The 23084-nt window shown below is 37.2% G+C and overlaps 1 protein-coding gene across 2 annotated transcripts in view; it reads right to left on the reverse strand.

The window, feature by feature from the left end:
• Positions 1 to 6101: 6101 nt before the first annotated feature.
• Positions 6102 to 23084, reverse strand: part of CTXN2 (cortexin 2) — a 37438-nt gene continuing 20455 nt past the window's right edge. Inside the window, exons 1-2 of one of the 2 annotated variants that reach the window (XM_058665891.1) lie at positions 17234 to 17795; positions 6102 to 6534 (exon numbers count right to left, since the gene is read on the reverse strand). In XM_058665891.1, coding sequence (XP_058521874.1) covers positions 6232 to 6477 — 246 coding nt within the window. In that variant the 5' untranslated portion in view covers positions 6478 to 6534; positions 17234 to 17795 and the 3' untranslated portion in view covers positions 6102 to 6231. Of the gene's footprint in view, positions 6535 to 17233; positions 17796 to 23084 lie in introns of those variants that run through there. The other variant, XM_058665892.1, reaches the window with a different exon arrangement.

Genomic DNA, 23084 nt, shown 5'->3' on the forward strand with positions numbered 1-23084 from the left:
TTTAATAATTGCTAAGAATACATTAAATATATAGAAATTATAAAAATTTAAAATGTTACATTGTTGTTAGTTTACAAAAATCTGTACATACCTTCATAATCTTATAATAGATTTATTTCAGGAATTTTATTGTCTACGCAACAAATGAAGATATGCATTTTAGGGTGAGAATTTTAAAAAGGCATTTTGTCAAAATGATGTCTGTAAATTCTTGGAGCTTTTGCCAACATTTAAAATGTTTCATTTGCTCATATATCTGTTTGCAAATGTTATTTTGAAACATTTAAAATATCAGTATTTGGGATAAGAAAATAAATTATAGCCACTAATAATATCATATTCTATATTCAGGAAAACTAACCATGATCTACTGGCTCCCTTTAGTGAAATATTCTCAACATTTGAGAAATTATATTTGAAGTAAGATGAACAAACTACATAATAACTTTCACACTCACATGCCATAAGCTTATTTTAAAACACTTCGTTGACATCATAAAATTTGGCTTTTCAAAGAAAATTCTAGAAAAAGGAAATGAATACAAACAAAACTCTCCTTTCTCTTCATTTACTTAAGCTACTTCTCTGATTGAAAAAAAAAACCCTCAGTTTCAACTCTTGACTTTTTTTTTTGCAGAAATCACATGTGAAAATTTTTTCCATTTTTGCAAAAGCATATTACTCTGTAGTCCTTGACTTCCTCACCTTTACTCTTTTCCTGAGAAGCTACATTAGAGCATTAGATGAAGTGAGACTCTGATTTTGCATGCAATTGTGTAACTTACCACTGCAGAGTCTTCTGCTGAAGAAGCCCCTGCTGCAGCCTCACACAGGCATATATAAGTCATTGGGCTTCTCGCTCAACATGTCAGGCTCCTCCTCATTGGTTAGGACCCTTCTTGAAGGAGTTAGCTTTACAATGATTGGCCTGGAATAGTATTATAATCCCCACACAGCCATCAGCCCCCAGGGAATGTTAAGTACCACATCAGCGAATAACTGCTAGTGAAACATTAATCCTTTTAAGCAGGAAGTAAACACCATTTCTTTAATTTATAAGGAGGGTTGGATTGCTTAACACCACTCCTTCCAAAAACATGATCACTGCTGCCATCTTAAAGGGCCAAGTTGAGTCCCACAGTCTCAGGATGAGTCCTAGCATCCTGTCTTCAGCATGTATACCAAGGAATTGTCCTCCAGAGATAATTTCTGTTTTTTGTAATTAGATAATGGTGTCAGAACTTATTTTATATTGCTTATACCACATCCCTTTGACTTGTCTTCATGGGGTGTGAGAAGATTGAGAACAGAATCAATGATCCGGTCAGTTTCAAGTATGAATCAAACTGTGGGTTAATTTCCCAGGTACAACCACATGACCTGGCCTGTACCAGAAGTACTTGCATCAAACCAGATTTTAGAGTTTCGGTGAAGAACAGGTTTTGCTTGATTGTAAACTGGTGATTGTTAAGACAGCACAGACAATTTCTCCCTGCAGTTTCTACCATTGGTTTTCCATCAGTATGATTCAATGAGTGCTCCTTACAACTTGAAAGAAACTACCCTTGTGTTTTCCAGTTGCCAGAGGAGTTCAGTGTTGGTATATCATAGTGGTTAAGAGTAAAACTCTGGGTCCAGTGCGATAGCGTAGCGGTTAAGGTCCTCGCCTTGAACATGCCGGGATCCCATATGAGCGCCATTTCTAATCCCGGCGACCCTGCTTCCCATGCAGCTCCCTGCCTGTGGCCTGGGTGCACAGTCGAGGACGGCCCAAGGCCTTGGGACCCTGCACTCACGTGGGAGACCTGGAGGAGTCTCCTGGCTTCGGATTGGCTTAGCTCCAGCAGTTGCAGCCACTTGGGGAGTGAAACATCGGATGGAAGATCTTCCTCTCTGTCTCTCCTCTCTATATCCACCTTTCCAATAAAATAAATAAATAAATAGATAAATAAATAAATCTTAAAAAAAAAGTAAAACTCTGGAGCTAGAATTTTCAATCCTGACTCTCCACCTCCTATTTGCATGAACTCAGACAAGTTATTTTCTTATTGGCAAATGTAGATATGGATACAAACCTATGTTGTAGAGTTATTCTGAAGGTTGAGTGAATTGATTTGTTGAATTTAAAATAGAACTACTTTGTGCACAGTGCTAGTTTTTGTCATTGTAGCAATATTTGAAATTGGTAGGTGACTTTTATTAAGTCACACCCAGGATTTTGAGACCAGTCTTTAGAGATTGGGAGGGATGTTATGCCTACTAGAATCGAGGGAAAGTTTTGCTGAACAGGTATATATTACAGAAAAGGGTCTGGAGATGATACCTGAGTCAAACCTCTTAGATGCTCTCAGGGAAGTACCATGCTAATCTGGCAAATATCATTTAGCTGTGTAAGAAACGGAGACAAAATTACAACCAAGTAGCTATTACTGAATGTCCTCTTAAGTGCCATCAATATGTTTTTTTTCTATTCAAAAAATGGTTATGACTTCCCATATAAGAATTTTAGGTTTATGAACTAATCACATTTTAGGCATTTTAGACTTATCTGGTGGGGTTGTGTCTTTATCGTGATTGGAGAGAATGCGAGTGGAGCTGGTGAGACCCAAAGCCAGTTCAGTTCATAAGACCAGGTCAGGAACTGTGAACTGGTATCTGCCACTCTCTTTGAGGAGTCAGTTATTTAATTCTGTAACTTTTCTTCTCTATCAAAGATAGTAAGTGCCTCTGATACCAGTAAATTTCTTCTCTTTTTCTCTCTTTCTTTCTTTCTTTCTTTCTTTCTTTCTTTCCTTCTTTCTTTCTCTTTCTCTTTCTGACTTCATGGCTGACTGCAGTGTAGTATGGATTAGTTTTAGTCTTGGTCTTACATCAACCAGACATTTTCATTCTATGGCTTTTATCTCTGTGAAATTAAAGTCTTTGTTCTCTATTAAGAGGACTCAGACTTTCTGGAGTAGATGGGAGATGGTTTGTGGGATATAGAAGAAATTAGCCCATCCATAAAGTCAACCGTGAAAGGTGAACCCGATTTAGACTCTTTTAAAAGGTGGATATAGGGCTTGGCAGCGTGGCCTAGTGGCTAAGGTCCTCGCCTTGATCCCATATGGCCGCTGGTTCTAATCCCGGCAGCTCCACTTCCTCTCTATCTCTCCTCCTCTCAGTATATCTGACTTTGTAATAAAAATAAAATAAATCTTAAAAAAAAAAAAAAAAAAAGGTGGATATAACGGGCCTGACATGGTGGCCTAGTGGCGAAAGTCCTCACCTTGCATGCACCAGGATTCTATATGAGCTCTGGTTTTAATCCTAACAGCCCTGCTTCCCATCTAGCTCCCTGCTTGTGGCCTGCGAGGGCAATTGAGGATGGCCCAAAGCCTTGGGACTGGAAGAGGTTCTGGGCTTCTGGCTTTGGATTGGCTCAACTCCAGCCATTGTTGCCACTTGGGGAGTGAATCAGTGCACAGAGGATCTTCCTGTTTGTCTCTCCTCCTTTCTGTATATCTGACTTTCCAATGAAAATAAATAAATCTTAAAAAAAAGAAGGGTAGGTACAGTAACAGGAGCAAGCTGTTTGTAGGTTCACATCACTACCTTTTCTCCTATTCTTTATGGTGAGGCTCTTGGGAGGGGGAAACTAGGAGCAGATAAAGGGATGACATTGAACATCTTTTTCTAGAAGGGTTAGCATTTCATGAAATTTCCATGTTGTATCCATACTGTAACTAGTCTTGCATTTTTATATTGTCTCTAGCTTTAAAAATACACATGATAATCCTGTTTTCCCTCAAAGATCTAAGACATATAATAAATCATGAGTGGAAAGCATGAATGAAGATACCAGTTTCTCTTTAGCAGCATTGGAAATAATATTTCAATAGCATTAACATCTAAAATGTTTGTTGGAGTTGAACTCTTGGAAAAAAATGCTCACATTTCATTCAATTTTTTGCTTTTGCTTTCTTTTTTTATTCCTCTTTTCATTTCGAAGTAAAGACTTGGTATTATTATTTTCTAAACAAAACTGAGGATCTGTGTATAAGTGTTTTCTCAAGCAGACAAATGCAGTGAAGTTTGGTTCACAAGGAGATGCCTGTTGTCCTGGCATATCCAACTCTCATCAAGTCCAGTGGGATTCGGAACAGTAATGTATCTTGGGATAAACTACCAACTGAGGTAATTCCAGAGCTCTCTTACTGAGGTACAAGAGATGGAAAGTATCTGGGAATCTCACCATGATGCCTCCTTCTGGAATGTAAACCCTGGGAGACAGCAGGTGATGTGTCAAATACTTGGGTCCATTGCATCCGCGTAACAGACCTACATTGTATTTCTAACTTCTGGGCATGCACTGGTCCATCTCTGTCTCTTTAGGATATTGGGAAAGTAAATGAGCACATGGTACATCTCTGTTTTTCTGCCTTCCAACAAATATAAAATAAATAGTAAACAATAAATAAAGCAGAAATAGTAATCTCAAACCTAAAGGAATAAAAAAGTATCAAATAAGTGAAAAATATGCAGTGTAGTGCTTTCAGTAAACACTAGTGTATTTCTTCTTAATATGTTTTGATATTTCTGTGGTCCTGACATATGTATTTTTGTATTTATCTCTTGTTATATTGCTCATTTCTGTTATCATAGATAGTCAGGATTACATAGTTTTATAATTTGAAGTTCAAATTTTATAGTTTCAGAATTACAGGATTTTGTATTATTTTTAAATGAAGATGATGAAGATTTAAGAGACTGAATAACATGCATTACATCACTTCTTAGAGCTTGAGAATCTCTGTTACTATTCTAATGAAGTGAATAAGTTAAGAAAACAGGGTCCATTTAAACAGTGCTTTATAATTTTCAAAGTGCTTTAATATTTATTTTATCTCATCTATCCTCCCAACACCCTGTACAGGATGGGTTTCCTTATCTGAGTTTCTGTATGTGGAAAATATGGAAACTATGTAAACCATAAATATTTTTTTGGGGGGTGGGCCAACATGAGACTCAAATTTCTGAATATAAGCTCCTTAATCTGAGAGCTTTTTAATGTTCTCTTAAATCCTCATTCATCCCAGATCTCAGAGTTTCCAGGTATGTTTGTAGTATTCATAGCTACACTAGAATTAAAAGATGTAAAAATTTAAAAAAATTAACCAATCCTCTGGTTAGTTCCCTCACTGAAGTCAATAGAAACTAGATGACTTGCCCAAATTTGTGTAGCTCTATTAATGGCAAAACTGGGACTGGACTTGCCATCTCTGGAGAGTGCTGGAAACTCTCATTTTAATGTTTTTGATAATTTTGAAATGTAAGAGAGAATATGTGGTTACTTTCAGGGTTTGTATGTTAGTTTTGAGTTTGTTTTATCTGCCAATCTTTTTGAATTTTGCGTATTATTAAGAAAGTCATATTCTGTTTATTCTTTGGATGGAAAAATTGAGTCTCTCATGGTAAGACATGAATTATTACAGCTAAAGGGGCCTGTGTCTGGAATATAGGAAGGGTACGTGGACATTGATGAGGACAATCTGGAAACTTCTGGCATAACTCATTAGGAAAAGAAAGGAACCAAAGGGGTGGCATTTAACTTAGTGGTCAAGACACTGATTTAGGTACCTTGTCCAATATCAGAGTACACAGTTTTGATACCAGCTCCAGCTCCTGATTCCAGCTTCTTGCTAACATAGACATCAGTAGGCAGTAGTAATAGTACAAGTTATTGAATATCTGCTACCATGTGTGGAATACCTGGGTTGAGCTTTCACCTATGGGCTTTAGCCTTGAACCAGGCCGTTCCAGCTATCATGGGTGTTTACAAGAGAAAACCAGAGGGTAGCATCTCTCTCTCTCTCTCTCTCTCTCTCTCTCTCTCTCTCTCTCTCTCTCTCTCTCTCTCTTATTCTTTGTGTATGTGTGTGTGTGTTTGTTTTCCCGGCTCTCAAATGAACAAATAAAATCTGAAAAAAATGAAGCATAGATGAAAGGCAAATATTTGTTTGAGATAAATTAGAAGTGGCTTCTATGTGGGGTTGACATCAATACAGGAGAGAGGCAAGTGAACAATTCTAAAAGTGGTTTATCATTTACACAGCCTGATGGATAAATAAGTCACATATGTTTATTAAATTTAGTGGATGAAATCTGCCCTCTGCAGCACTCTCAACATAATTACAAATGAATTCACCATGGATCCCAATGGCATAACTGTAAAAACTGTAAGGCTGGAACTCATGCAAGTGCATATTCAAATGTCCCTTTGTCAAACTCTTCAACTTCATCTTCCCACGTGGAAGAAGGCATGCTACTGTAAGGGTCTAAAAGAATTTTGAAGCATCTGATGATAAGGAGTCCCAAGAAGATACACAAAATCCCGACAAAAGCAAAGCCAGTTTTTTGCTCCAAGGTCAGTGAGAAAGCTGAAACTTCGCTGACACTCATCTTAGCTGAAGAGTTGTCACAGTAGATGCTACTCATTATTCACTGGCACATCGCTGTGGCTCTCGAGAATTCCTGCTGGAATCAACTCTTGGCCTAGGTACAAAGTTAGACTCGGTTTAGTTTTATCCTTATTTGGTACTGGGTGTGAAATTGTTAACAAACGACACTCGAAAACATCTTCAGATATGGACTAGAATCAAATTAGCACTGGAGATGCTACTCCTACTGCCGTAATTACAGAACACCATTGTGGCCATATAAAATGATTACCATAAGCTTTAGATATAAAATCAACTATGAGGGTGATAATTCAAATACTTAACCCTAGGGCTTTTGATTCCTTAGTAGATAATTGAGTCACTGTTTCTTAACTTGGAATTGACATGATTTTCACTTTTTTTTTTTCGCATGTGTAGAAAACACCCTAAGCAATCATAGAGTTTAACATGTTCAAACTACTTGAAGTGCGTACTTCAGCGTCTGTCTCCAGTGCCATTTTGTCTGATCCACATTCTGATCTTGTAAATGCATGTAGTGCCTTTTTAAAATCACCTTAGCTTTTAAATTTTATGTGCTTGCATTTATTTTCTACTCCCACTCACACACAAAATGTGAATTTCTTAGAGTGTTGTATTTTTAAGATTATGTTAACATATGCAGCTTCCAAGGGATAGGCAACAATAATTGTGAACCATTAATTACCTCTCTGCCATGTTCATTAGCTTCCAGAACACCCTAAATAAATATAAAATCCAAGTTAAACAGCATGTTTTCTCTGAAAATTCAGCTTCAAGACAAACTCCTCAGTCTCCCTCCTAACCACATTTCTACATCTAAGCTCCTATTAAATTGAATTTCTAAATCTGTTTAGAAAGTGCACAAAACTGTTTTTGCTCTTTCATGTCTGAAGATAATTAAACAAATCACTTGGAAGCAGGAGGGGAGGGGAAGTTGAGAAGTTTTACTAAGATCTTAAGTCTGTATTGTGAAATTTGTTCACTTTATGTAAGTAAAACAAGTTGTATGTGTTAAAAATAAGAGACTAATTTCCCTTGTAATTTCTTTTTTTCTTCTTGCAATTTCTAAGCAATCATGTTCAGGAATATGTTTAATTTTTCATGTATTTCCAGAATTCTCCTGTGGTTGATTTCCTGTTCTATTCTATTATGGTCAGAGATATTGCTTTGTATGACTTTGAGTTTCTTGGTTGGCATTTGTTCAAACTTGTTTTGTTCCCTAGAGTGTGTTGTGTTCTGCAGAATGTTCTGTGCCCATTCTATGCAGTTTTGTATTCTGCAGCTGGTGGATAGAATGCTATGTAGATTCTGTCTGTCCATTTGAACCGGGATACAACTTAAATCCAAAACTTCTTCGTAGATTTTCTGCCTTGAGGATTGGCTCATTGATGAACGTCCCCAACCACTGCTATGCTGCAGTCTGTGTCTCCCCTAAAATTCTTAGTGTTTGTTTTGTACTCATATATTTAGGTACTCTGATGTTGGGTTCATATATGAAGACTAGGCATGCATTTTTTATACTGTGCATTTTTTGTGATCATTTTGAAACTCTTTTGTATGCATGGATTTCAAAATTGTACTAAAGTAAACATCCTTTTTAAAAGATTTATTTATCCTTCTTTTCTTAATTTTGAAATTTTATGGTACAATTCCATAGGGTCTGGGATTTTCCCCGCCCCCAAGTTCCCACACCTAACTGATTTTCCCCATTTTATTACAATAGCATAATCTTTCATAAGTAGTCATATGTTCATCAGTCTATTATTTAAGTGTGTCCCGACATTGCTGGTACAGACAATGTCACACAGTCCAGCATCCCATTGTCTAGATGTGTCCAACAGTTTTATTGGGAGTCCATCTTTGATTTGGAAGTAGAGATGAATACTGCATTATATCTTCACATCTGAATATGATAGCCTCTATTATGTCATCACTATATACTCCCTTAAATGAGAAGTCATGAAACAAAGTCAACAATAGGGATGAAGTTAAAACAAAAAAATTATAGCACCATGGAGTCAAAAACACGTCACTGAATTGCCAACACATGGGTGAAAAAAAAAAACACAAAAGCCTCTTGGATAAAATGATGCCACCATGCCATCTATGAGCCAGCAATGAATTCAACAAGAGAAAAGAAACTAATTGGAAGAAATGAAAATGAAAACAAAAATATCAAAGCCCATGGAATCCAGCAAAAACAGTGCTGATCTTACAATTTGCATGAAAGCTGCCTTATATCAGAAAGAATATGTGATATTTTTAATTTCAAAAAGACAAGTAAATCACTTGGAAGTGTTTGGCTGATTAACTCAAGTGATTTTCTTAATATGCTGCTAACTTCCTTGAGAGGGTCACCAAATAGCTTGTCATTCAATAACAGAATGATACACTGAGTGTTTTCTTTCCATCCTGATTACATGTGATGATTTTTAGATGTTGTCTGTCTAAATGACTGACTCTTATGACTTGGTTTGAACTCAGTTTTCAGAAACTGAGACAGACTAAGCGATGGGGAAAGACAAAAGTTAATAAGAACAAGTCTTTTAGTTGTCTAAATTACCCAGCAGGTAATACAACCAATTAATATTAGGACCAGTCAATATTTTATAAAGATTTGGGTTATGAAAGAGCACTTTCTTTAAATCCTGAATGGCAAAAATACGCAAAATATTGTGATTTATACCAGTGGTTTGACTGCTTTATTTTTTTAAGGGGAAATAAACACTGTTTACTTTTCCTCTATTGAAGTTTTTCCATGAAATCCTGTTTTTACTTTAATATATACTGTCTAGTGAACTCTATTTTTCCTTCTATTTAGAATGTCATTTGGCTCAGAGTGATCATTATGAAAACAGAGTTTTTATATTATTTATCCTGAAAGAGCACAAAAGACTGGGCTGAATATCTAATGATACTGAGACTTAACCAGATTTTGAAAAATTTTTACTAAAACTCAGATTCTCTTACTTTTGTTAGATAAAGGTCATTTTTTGAGATCAGTACACCATCACTTCTTGGTCTTTTGGATAAGATCAGGTGAGATTACCAGTGCAAATTAAGGAATGCCATGGTGAGGTGAGCCGTACCAGATGTGGTTGCAGCACCCAAACAGCACACGTGAGAACCGGGGGTATTGGGGAGAGGCAAAGCAGGCAGGGGAATGTGGGCTCCCCTGCTGGACAGCCACTCCCATTGGAGAGCATGAGTTGGGAAGAGGGCAGACCAGACCAGGCAGGGCTACAACACCTGTGGGCCTCATGTGAGCTAGATTGGGGAAGGGCCAGATTGGGCTGAATGTTCTGACTGGTGCAAGCAAAAATTAGAGTGGGTGAGGGTTGGTTGGATCTTGCCACATCATCAGATGACAGAGGCTGGCACTGAGGCCCATTCTGTTAAGTTAAATGCCAAAACCACCTGGAGGGTGCACAATCCAGAAGTTGGAGTGGCCTAGTAGGGAGATAGTGGGCACCTCCCTTGTGGGTAACCACTTCCTCTGGAGAAAACCAGGACGGGGCAGGGGTGGCTAGACAGAAAGGCACCCGCCAGTATGTGCGGGCTGGATAGTAGGTTGGTTGGGTTGAACTAGGCTTCAATGCCCATCGACAAGTACCAGAGCTAAATGGGATGTGGGACAGACTGAACATGCCTGCAGTACATACTGGCATGCATAGGACCAGTGTAGGGAGCAGGCCTGGTGGGGGTTATGGGGAGTCTCCCCCAACTAGGCTGCAGCTCCCACTGGTTTGCGTGAGGACCGAGTATGAAGTGGACAGGATCAAGCTGGACTACAACACCCATTGGATCAAGTGGATGACAGGGCTGGAAACAGAACCGACCTAGCAATTGCAATGACCAGCATATGCATAAGCTGATTGGGGAGACAGACTGTGCCAGACCCTGTACTGGCCAATTCACACAAGAATCAGGTTTGGGATCATCTCAGATGAAGTTTCTTTGGAGATCCCTCCAACTCAACTGCTCATCTCAGAACCCCAACCATGAAGAGACTATGTCAGCCAGTGGATTCTGAATAGGTTTCGTCGCGATTGGAACGGCAGGATTGGCAGCAATTCAGAAGTGTTGAACTATCAAAACTACTTGAGCAGGACCCTCGGAGCGTGCTTCACATCGGAGACCTGGGATAGGAGTGGGAGGCTGGGTGGGACTTTTCCCTTTGTTTCTCTCCTGACCCCAGATACAGGGGAAAAAAATGATATTAGTGTGGAAACAATGGTATTACCCACTTTTCTGTAGCCCTTGACCCTTTGTACCCTAATCAACTCAGTAAGATCATTTTTTAAAATTAATTAATTAATTTAAAAAAGATCAAGTGAGATTAGTGTACTCTCTGATTCATCTATTTAGTGAATGGAAAAGCTGAAAGGCAGAATATGTCTACTTGAAGATGCTAGGCCAAGCTTTTAGTTAGGTAAATAAGTGGTCTGAATTAGGCTGTCTTTGTGTTTTTCTTTTCTTTTCTTTTCTTTCTTCCTTCCTTCCTTCCTTCCTTCCTTCCTTCCTTCCTTCCTTCCTTCCTTCCTTCCTTCCTTTTTTTAACTAGATCACAACATTTTCAAGCCTGCCTTTTAGGTAGTTAGGGGATATATAGATGAAATGAGTAATAAACCTGATTTATTGAGTGGAGAGTAAACTACTTTAAACATAATCTTTGTAGATTAGTCATTGAAAGATATTTAAAAAATGCAGTGTAACTAGGATAAACACTGAAAAGTCACTACAAACTTTAAGACTGCCATTAAGAAGTCTAGAGAGCTGAATAGACTTAAAGTAATCTATTTCATTATTTCTTTTTGCTTATCTAACAAATATCTACTCAATATCTGTTACGTGTCAGCATTGTTTTTGATGTTAGATAGTGGTGAAAGAGACAAGTGAGTTATATCCCAGTGGAGGAGATGGCTGAACTTACTTTAAAATATCTGACTGTATAGATCTGTATTTATAAACGTATTTAATGTTCCAGGTAGTGATAGTTATAAATTTACAAAAGAAAGCAAAGTAATGTAAGAACAAGAATGATGATGGATGAGAGGGACTCCTTCAGTTTAAGAGATTAGCTGAAGTTTCTCTAGGGATAAGTCATTTGACTTGAAGCCTGTGTGATGTTAAGGAAGAAGCCATTAACATATCTAGAGGAAGAACTTTCAAATTGGAGGGAAAAGTCATTGCAAAGACTTTGACCTAGGAGAGATTTCATGGATGATATTCTAAGAATGCAGGATGATTTAATGGTATCAAATGATTAAAGAAAAAGTAGAACTACTTAATCTTTTTTTTTTAATTTTAAGAAATCTAGAGTGGTCTTTAGAAATGACAGCAGAATTGTTATATGTCGGAGACAAGGATGCAATGTAGATGTTAAGCAAAAAAGAAATAAGTTTCTACATTTCTACTACAAAGATTTATAATTTACAAATACACTTTCAAGAGCTTTTAGAAATTACTAATGATGAGTTGCAGAGTTATATACATAAACAGATTAATGTCCCAACTTTCAAAAGGACTAGTTAGGAAGAATTATGAAAAACATGTGTTTATGGCTTACATTTAATCTTTGCAGTAAATCCATAGTTAATTATTTAACAGATAATTCTGCTAACTAAAAACATACATGAGTTGGATGATTAATTCCAAATTCAGTTCATTTTTGAAAGTTTGCTATTGATGTGAAAAATCATGGAAATAGCAATTTTATCATTACATCCAGCAACTCTTTATGATATCTTTGTGGGAAAGATGTGAGATATGTCTGGACAATAGTATTTTTATATAGATTCATTAATTCACTGCTTTGCCCTGATAAATATGGTGTTATATAAAAATGGAGACAGGTCTCCAACACAGTATTACAAAGACTTAGCTTTACCTACCTAATCTTCAGCAATTTTGAATGCTGTCTGATTTGAAAATAGCAAAATTATGACCGTTAAATTTTGCCCAAAACTCCATAGTAACTCATAGAATCAATAATATTCAAAATAATTCTGAAAGGAACATAAAATTTAGTAGAAACAGTTTGAAATCCTGTGTTAAATCAAGAGGAAGGAATTGTACCATCCTCAAAAGGGAGAAAAGACGTAGCTTGGGTATTTATGTAAAATAAATACGCAGATTGCAATTAGTCGACAGTTAAAATTGGCCAAAGTTGTGTGGTGGCTACTTGATAGTAAGAATATTGTTTTAAATTGAAAAAAATACTAATTTACACAAAGGAATAATATCAATATGCATCAATTAGGCATTTGTGAGACTAGTCGGTACACTTAAATAGATTTATTGAATTGCAAGTTTATATTTTTTGGCTAGGATATTTTAATAAATACAGATCCCACTACTTAAAAAGATTTTAAATAGATATGGAAATATCTGTTCTCAGAAAAGGGCAAAACAATGTGGACTTTTACAAAGACAAGAGGAAAAAATTGTATTTCATGTTGGCTGTGTATCAAATAATGTATTACATATTTAATTTTGTCATCACATAATTGATATTATTATCTTCAGTGTCTTTATTTTTAAAGAAAGATAAAGAATTTCTTCAAAAAAGAGGGAATTAGAATATCTGAACAAGACAAGAAAATTGAGGTTAATGTTTATAATTTCTATTTAAGTGAATTACAAGTAATAATATCAATTTTCTAGGTTACCTCTAGGGAAAATACATAGGACTATTTCGTTTATTAGATTATCAAATGCACATGATTGATTTAATATCAATGTAAGTGTCCATAGTACATCCTTTCCCACATGTTTTAATATAGAATTAGGTAAAATTTTTTTTGAGGAAAATTCATACTAGATGTTTCCTAGTATTTCTTACTCTAATTTATTCACTACAGTTATTTTTATTGAACATGTATTGTATTTTTTCAATAACAAATATTTAGTAACTCCCCAGAGCTGTAAAAGCTTACCAAGGGAGAGGAGGATTTACTTTTATACTATCTCTTACACACATCATGCATACAGATATGCATTTTCAGATACATTTTTTCTCTTAATATTCAGGTTTATTGAAAATCTATTTCTCTGTTGAAGTGCTTTCAAGTTCTCAGTAACTGTGAGATTAGTAGTTTATCTTCAGTGTCTTGACGAAAGCACTGAAGAGACTCAAAAAGATACATAAACTTAGAAGGATTAGAGATCACCTACCTGAGAATCAGGAGTGTTTCTGGTGACAGATTGGATTTGAACTGATTCTTGAAAGACAGGAGAATTTATATTTTGAGGGGAAGGAAAAAGCCTGATTAGTCAACAACGTAGTCCCTAGCAGAAGGCATTATGGGACATAAAGCATTAGAAAGGTAGATTGGACACAAATGGTTTTTAATTCACAGGCTAAGATTTGGAGTCTGCTGCCATAAAGCTGATTATGAGGCTAAAGTAGATATAAATTTGAGGTAGAGAGCATCACGGGAAAGAAATGTTTAGCTGAGAAGAAATGAAATCAGGAACTGGAAGAGGATATGGGTTTCAGAGAGGTATATAAAGAGAGAAGGGATGGGTTTAGCAAAAGAGAGAATATGGACCACAATAGCTCTACTGCAGCAAGTCTAGACAGTGTACCATAGTGTGCTTATTCACCCACACAAAGAAAGTAGCAAAGCAAAAGACAGGCTTAGAAAGTAAATCCAGAGTTTATTTTTGGTCTTAGGGAATTGATGGTGCTCATGCTTGCAGATAGTAGACATTTCATAAATAACTTATCAGATCATTTGTGTAGCATAAAATTCTTAGTGAGAAGAACATTTTAAGGGTGTTATAAAAAGCTTTTTGCAGAAAAATTTATTCAGGATGGAGAAGGCTTAGTGCAGAGAAGTATTTGCAGATGGAAAATTTAAGGAATGAATTGGAATTATTGATTAGGAAAGAGAAGACCAAAGAATACAATAAGTACATTCAAAAACTTACATGTTTATCTTATAGGAAAACAGATAGACTTGCACTAGATTGATACAGAGAAACTTTTTAGTTTCATCAAGGTTTTATTTGATGTTACTGTAGTAATGAAAATGGCGTTAACCGTCCTTGAGCCTCAAGGAATGCCTCCTCTTCAAAGGGAAAATGGAATGGTCTACTGGAAAAATCATGGCATTAGGAAATATGTATAGGAATTTCACTTGAAATAGCGGAGCCTAGAGTTACAGAAGGAAGCATTGGTGGTAGTGTCAAACAGCATATGGGCAATGGAAAGTAGGCACTGTGAAACAGAGCCTTGAGTTTGGTATTCAGGAATATTTCATAGATAAACAAATTTAAATTGTGTCCAGGAGAGCACTGTATACAATGAGATTTAGGAGAGATGGGTAATGGGAAAATATAACCATTGCTTACAAGTAAACTTAACGAAAAAATTCTGGTGCAGAAGTTAAAGGCATCAGAGGTTAAGTAATTAGACGAATCATTTTGAGTACTCAGCACATAGAAAGTCAGGTAAATGCAGCTGGCTTCAGAGAACTCTGTGGTTTACGTTTTTAAACCCCCCCCCCCAAAAAAAAGCTGGGTTTGAGGGATTCAGATTTGTTAATGCAATCTTCAAATAAAAGCTAGGCTTTCATATGAATCTTAAAATTCTACCTTCCAATAAACATGAAAACAAAATATAGGTTAAGGAAAACTACTGAAAGGGCAAAATTCAAAGTTTGAAAATAAACAAACAAAAAACCCATATAACCACAAGTTGTGTCAATTATATGAAAAAAGGAAGAAGTTAAGCAAGTGTATAGCAGTATGTTTAGCAAATATATGATCTTGGCTGTGTAAGTTATATGTTTATTCCTTCAAATACCAGTATCTCAGGCTTAAATTCTTCAAGCAGTGTCCGAACTTTACATAATTTTTTTTTGCATTTCATGTGAAGAGTGATGCCTTTCTATTGATATAGACCTTGATATTTCATAAGAATATAGTAACACAAAATAATTTCAAAAAACAAAATCTGTAGTTCCTGTACTGAGGGTGTCAAGCATATTCAACAGCTATAAGGATGAAGGATACTTTTTTATTTTCTCTAGTTACAGTAAGAGATGAGAAAGTAATCATTAGGTTCTGCATAACACTGTAATGCCTACCTCAGAACTCAGAAAAATTTAGATCATGGAGCTACAAAACATAAATGAGACATCAAAAAAATAACAGAAAAATGAATTTTCAACAAAAAGAGTAGATTGCAAAATTGAGTACTGGTGAAAGCTATTTTCAGTCTGCTACACCACAACATAGATAGCATTACCAATGCAGTTGGTACAGTTTAAATATCAAGGTTTAAATATGCTATGCGTAAAATATTTAAGTATATATTGTGACACTATTACAAGTGATAAAAAGCTTCCTTGAGCTATAAGTGACTCTTGTGAATATTTATGTTCTCCAGAAATAAACAGTCAGGGAGGAGATAGTACATCATTTCCTATATGGTAATTGTCAGGCACTGAGAATTTTAACTTCTGATGAGTCATAGGATTGGGCCAAATGTGTACCTGTAGACACCAAAAGGCCCAAATCTCAGAGTCATTTTGTCGTTAGCAATCAGTGAGTGAATAAGCAATGTTTCTGTGATCAGTTACCCATATCATACCACTGTAAGTAGTCAAGGAAAGATAATGTTTTTATAACTACTCATATTCATGAATGTTGGATGTGGAGTTTATTTCTTCTGTGAAACATTTGCTGATGAGGAGACATAAAAAATTCACTTTTCAGAAGTCTAGAGTCATTTAGTTGTATAGAACAATGTATAATTACAGAAGGCAATGTTAAAAAAATATGTTCTCATTTTTCTTAAAGAACCTCTTGTATTTCATTTGGATCAACAGGTTTTTTCCTTGTTGTTTATTTACTTAGTAATGGCATTCCAAACAGCAAATCTGAAATCACTACTATTAGGATTGGAACATGACATTCTGGGTGAAAAGTACTGAGTATTGGTTATTATTCAATAATTCCTAATGCTAATTCATGGTATTCATAATTTCATGAAATGTGCAGGAAAACCTATTTTAGAAAATACTGTATTTTCCCATACATACTCAGACACAAACCCACACCAAATACAGAGGTTACTAATAAGTAGATGGGGAAAAGCAGCATTACTGAATCCACACCTGCATAGCTAGTTAATGATTAGCAATTATACATGTTGAAATCAAGGCAAAATCTGAATTACAAACCCAGATGTCTTCATGATAGTGAAGTGCACAGATTTCAAGGGGTCCCAGAGACCCAAAATCTTGGGATCTTCCAGAATCCATCCCCAAACCTTTCAGATTTCAGCCTTAAGAGAATCTTTGGGTGATACTCATTGCTTCCAAAGCACTGTTCTGAAAATCCTCAAAACATCTCAGTAGAGAACCCTAGACCATCGTTATTATTCTGCGTCGTCTGTCTCCAATTCTCTCTCCACATATTAAATGGAAGAATCATGGAAACTTCCTACAAAGCATTAGGGGAGAAGCATTAGCAATCTGCGTACTCACACACTCACACACACACACACACACACACACACACCACATCTTTTTCTGGCTTTGGTTTTTGCATCAGCATCAGCAGCTGCAGAAACATCAGGGCTGTTTCCCCTTCAGAATTTGAACTCAGCAGACCTGCAGGCTCCCCTCGCCTCCCACCTCTCCGTCCCCAGCTCCAGAAAGGCAAGATAATGAAGACATACATCTCATCTGGACCTGCACTGGATCCCTTTCAGTTAATGCGGAGGGAAAGGGGAGAAAGTTTCGCAGGCAGCAATGTCTCACCTTCCATGTTTGTTGCCATGGAAATGAAATCCAGCGAGTAGACTTAAGTGTTGACAGATTTGTCTGTGTTCTCGGATCGGCTCAGGGACAACGTGAAAGGCGTGTGTTGTAAGCACCTGCGTGGAGACACAGGACCGCGGCCAGCGCTCTCCTGGCCTACGTGTCACTGTGTGTTTGTGGATGAGAGCTAGAAGATGTGGGCGCCCGCCGGGGCGCGCCTGTGTGCACGCCCACGTGTGTGTTTGCAGGAAAATGTACACTGCTTTGTTTGGTGTGCAGTGTGTACACTTTCGCGGGCGATCGGGTGTGTATGTGCGTGGGTCTGATCTTCTGTGTATGCGAGACTGAAAGGAGCTGGGAAGCGAGCCGGAGAAGGGAAGCTGTGTGTTACAGCAGCAACAGGCACCATCTCTTTTTCAGTTCGGCTAAAAAACAAGCAAGAAGAAATGGACGCTCGTTTTCGCTCCTCTCCGGAGACTATCACTCCTTGTTTCCTCAGACAGTGAGGATTTAATTAATATATAGCCCCCGCCCCTTCCTCCTGCTGCATCCCCAGCTGTACCGCGGGCGTTTTGCTGGGCTCAGCGACAGCAGTCTCAGCTGAACACTGGGCACCAAATGCTTATGTTAGATTTCTTCTCAACAGATAAGAGAATGAAAGGTGTACTGGGGGCTAAGTGCGTCATTGGAAATTCTTTCACCTACTCTTCCCCAAAACGCAGTTGAATCCCCTCCCAATGCTGGGAGTCCGCGCCCGGGCGCTATCCATAGTGCTGAAGTGTTGCCTCGCTAAAGGGTAGCTAAAAGGCATCAAAACAGTAGCGAGGAACGCTGGGATGGAGCTCCTAGGCAGCTGGGAGGCATGTTTGCTAAACATGTTGTATATGTAGACTTCAAGTAAAAGCGTCGAAAGTAAAGCAAAACAAAGCAAAAACAACCACTTCCCCATTCTTCATCTTTATTTTAGATGTCTGATCCTTTCTCCAAATGTAGTTGCAAGGTCCCGAAATCCATATGGGCATTTTTTTTTTTTTTGCATTAAGAGTTAGACAAAATATTTTATTTATGCATAAAGAAGCAATTGAGAGAGATTCTTACTGTGAAAAAAATGATTCTAAAACCCAGTTTTTCAGAAATAATCAAGGCATCGGCTTTTAGTGGAGATACAAAGATGGAAATGAAACAATACATTAAACCAATTCAGGCCTAAATCAAAGAGGTGTGATAAATATATTCAGGTTCCAACAATTTTTTGTTCATATTGTGTGAAAGACACAGTTTTCTATAGATGAGTAGATGGAGGAAGAGATAGCTAAGGAAAATGGATAAGAACTCAATGTTATCTAGCATACTGCACTGATTGTAGAATAACTACACCAGTCATAAAGGTGTTTTTCTTCCCCACCCAAATATATCAGCCAGGAAGTTATAGGATATTAAAATTATGAGACAATTTTGTTTTACCATTTTATTGTGAGAAACTTCTAAGGCAATATTGTCTAGGTTTTGGTTTTGTATCCAAAGCCTGCAAGTTCCAAGCACCTGTATATTCTCTAAAAACTTTATTCATATTATGAGTTTAGGGAAAATATTGATAAAGAATTCGGACATTATTCAAGTAAAAAGAGGAAAACAATCTAAGTGTAATCAGCCTTAATACTGAAGTGAGAATAAGGTTTAAATATGCAAAATATTTACTAACTTAGGACACTTAACAGTCCTGTACAAAATGACAAGGTATAACTGGGTATTCATATAAAAACACTCTCCAAAATTGGTTTTATTATTTTTTTTCACTTAAAGTGATTAAACCACCCACAATGGAGATGAGCTAGCTAATTACTATGGAAGAAAGTGAAAGGTAAATCTTCTCTGATGTTTCCATAGCTATGATTTTATTGATTTGTTTAAATTTTTCTAAGGAAATGTTTTTATTTTAGAAAGATTTACTCATTCATTTACTTGAAAGTCAGAGAATGACAAAGAGAGAGAGAGAGAGAAAGCTGGCCTTGGGCCAGTTGGAAGGCAGGAGCCAAGAATTCCAACCATGGCTCCTTACATGAGTACTAGGATCATCTCCTTCTACCTTCCCAGTGATGCTATGAGTAAGCTGGGTAAGAAGCAGAGTAACTGGGGCTTGAACCAACACTCTGCGATGGGATGTCTACACTGCAAGTGGCAAATTAACTCTCTGCATTACAATGCTGGTCTCCCTCACATTCTTTAATAGCAGTCTGTGCTGGAACAATGTTTCTTGAAATTGAACGTGATCGATAATTTCCTAGTGATCTTGCCAAACTACAGACTCAGATTTCATAGATATGAGGTCAAGTCTTAGGTTCTGCATTTCCAGCAACAGCCCTGGTGCTGACATGGGTTGCTAGTTTCAAGACCACACTTCAAATAGCAGGTGCTAGAGATAATTGTGTTCTGGCAGTGCACCCATACTGTGTGAGAAAGGAGATTATTGCAGCCATTATTCTGTGTATATTTCTAGAGTGTTGCAGGTATAATTATTCAAATTAGTACAGAAAATGATCATGTAAACATTTCCTATTAACAACCTGCTTACGAATGTGATACATTCGATTTTATTTTGCCATTGTTTTAACCCATGTTACAACTAGCTGCATGCTGCATTTTCCTATTATGAACCTCAGTCATCTACTCTCAATGTACACCTTGCTTAAGGGAGTAGAACTATTAACACAGTTTTGCTCCTGATGTGTGGATCTGTCTCTAAGAATTTGATTGCACAGCTGGCGATTTGATTTGTGATTTTATGACTACAAATATGGCTCCATGGCAAATGATCACAAAGCTGCTCTTTAAAACCTGGATGTTACAGATGTAATCCCCTTCCAGTTTAATAAGTGGAACAGGGGATACTCTTTGTTTAAACGTGGATCTGTCATGTCATTTACATACATATACATGCATAGATTTTCCTTGTTGCTGTGGGTGATTTTCATTTGATACAGCTGAGCCAATCCGAAGCCAGGAGCTAGGAGCTTCTACTTAATGCTTTTGAACTGATGCCATGAATTAGGTTCTGTGATGTTGCCTTGTGCATGACTTTGACCTTTTCTGAGCTTTAGGAAAGGTGGTGATGCTCTCAAAAGTCTGTAGTAGCTCATTCAGAAGGCATAATGGATTAGAAAATCCATTATGTTCCACTTCCTTTGTTAGATGCTGGGATACAAAGATAAATGAGATTTTTGTCTTTGCCCTTGAAGAGATAACATTACAAAACAACAAGGCGAGTTCTCCAACACTCTGTAGAAGCACAGAGAGTAATAAGCTATTTATGTTTTATTCTCCATTGTCAAAGAGGGGAAGGAATAAAAAATGTAAAACACAGAATGCTTGTGTTTTGTCTTTGCTAAAATTCTATAAAAGAAATTATTGGAAGATGTGAAATATACCTTTTATGTGGGTAACTCTAGCAAGTGTAGGATTTATTTTCAGACCAGTCCAAATGATTTAAAGTTAAATGTGTGTGTAGCATTGTTCATATATCCTTAGACAGAATTGCATTTATGGTGCTTTGAAGTTGTGTTTGAAGCCTGTGTACACATATTCTCCCTGATATAATTCTTGCCAGATGTAATCTATTCTAAACCTATGATAGGGTTATTACCAAAGTCTTGATCAACCCCTCACATTCCATTCCTTCCACAAAAATGTCTAAGGAGTGTGGATCCTTTAAACATCTCCTCAAAAACATTTCCTTTTAATACCAATTGCATAAACTGTGTTCTTCCTCCTCATTTAAACCAGCCAAGGGTAAGTGATGTGTCCTGATGTTAGATACAAACAAAATCATGTAATCAATCACATTTATCATTTCCTTAGTTACTAGTAGCATCAGAGTCAAAGGAGCAGTCAACATTTATTAACTATATTTGAGACCTTAACGTTTCTATACCTACATTCCCTCTTTATTGATTTGGTTACTATAATTTTGTTATCAAAAGCATATATTATTTTTACAAGAATCATCTTTATTAATATTTGCTGTTATACAAATTTCTCTAATTTTTGATTTAAAAATATTGACTGTGGAGTGAGTATTCCTGGTTGTTTGTGTCTGATGATTCACTACCGTAGTGACAGCAATGGCCAGAGCTGAGCCAATCCGAAGCCAGGAGCCAGGAGCTTCTTCCGGGTCTCCCATGCAGGTGCAGGGTCCCAAGGCTTTGGGCCATTCTTGACTTATTTCCCAGGCCACAGGCAGGGAGCTGGATGGGAAGTGGGGCTGCTGGGATTAGAACTGGTGCGTTCAAGGTGAGGACTTTAACCAGTAAGCTATTGTGCCGGGGTCCCAGAAACTTATTTTAATAAGATACTAAAGTACCAAAAATATGTCAGCTAGTGGACCTTGAACATAAAAATCAGGGTTAAATGTTAAATCAGCAGAAAACATGTTTTGATTTCTGCAATAAAGATCAGGTTAACCAAACACTTCTTACTTTTCATTTGTACTCCAAATAGTGTACCTTGTATGATTAGAAGCTTCATCATTTTAGAAATTAGGTGTGTTAATTATCCATTTTTTAGAAGACAGACATGATAACAATTTAAAAAGCATGAAAGCCCTACTCTAATAAGAACAATCTAGAAAAAATTGATACAAAGACATTGAAAGCAAAAATTTCCTCCAATAGATCTGGAAAGAATTCCTTTCAGAGGAAAATTTGCTGTCTTGGAATTTTTGCTATTTTTGTCTCTAGTTGTTAATTTGGCCCTAAGTTTCTTTTAGTAGAATCTCCTCTTGAACTTTTCAGACACACATATTACCCTTAGGTTTTTTTCAAAAGATATAGTTTGTTTGTCTTATTTCAAGGCAGAGTGAGAGAGAGAGAGAGAGAGGGAGAGAGAGAGAGAAGATGCTGATGATGGTTTTAGCTGATGATACATAATTAACTTAACTATTCAGCAGTTCACCGCTTGTTTTTGAAAAAATGAACTCCTCCCCATTTTGAGTGTCATTTGTAGTTACCCATACTTTTTTTTTTTTTTAAGGGAGGAGAGACAGAGAGGAAGATCTTTCGTCCAATGATTTACTCCCCAAGTGAGCCGCAATGGCTGGTGCTGCGCCTATCCAAAGCCGGGAACCTGGAACCTCTTCCGGGTCTCCCACATGGGTGCAGTGTCCCAAATCTTTGGACCGTCCTCAACTGCTTTCCCAGGCCACAAATAGGGAGCTGGATGGGAAGTGGAGCTTCCAGGATTAGAACCGGCGCCCATATGGGATCCCGGGGCGTTCAAGGTGAGGACTTTAGCTGCTAGGCCAAGCCGCCGGGTCCTATACTTTTCTTTTCTTATGTAAGTGGTTTTATTTATTTATTTATTTTTTTGGTAGGAAATCTTAAAGATTTTGCAAGTTCAGTAAGAAGCATGTGCTGTCTTTCTACAAATTCATCTTTTTATTCAAAACAGATGTTTTTGGACTTCAAGGAGCTCAACATAAAATATCTGCTATAAATCAATGATTTGTGATCTCATTCAAAGATTTATTATTGGGGAGGGGGAAGCAAGGAGAAGGGAGAATGGAAAGAAGAGAGAGAGAAGGAGAGAGAGAGAGAGAGAGAGAGAGAGAGAGAGAGTGTGTGTGTGTGTTTTATGCACTGAATTCACTCCCCTAATGGTTTCATCAACCAAGTCTGGGTTAGGTCAAAGCCAGGAGCCAGGAACCAGGAATACCATCCTGGTCTCCTACAGGGGTGGAAGGCAAGCACTTGGGCCATCTTTAGCTGCTTTCCCAAGTGTGTTAGCAGGGAGCTGAACATGAAGCAAAATGTCTGGGGCTGGAATTGGCACTTTGATGTGGGGGGCTGGAATCACAAGG

This window comes from Ochotona princeps, chromosome 6 (assembly GCF_030435755.1).
Source record: "Ochotona princeps isolate mOchPri1 chromosome 6, mOchPri1.hap1, whole genome shotgun sequence".
Taxonomy (NCBI): Eukaryota; Metazoa; Chordata; class Mammalia; order Lagomorpha; family Ochotonidae; genus Ochotona; species Ochotona princeps.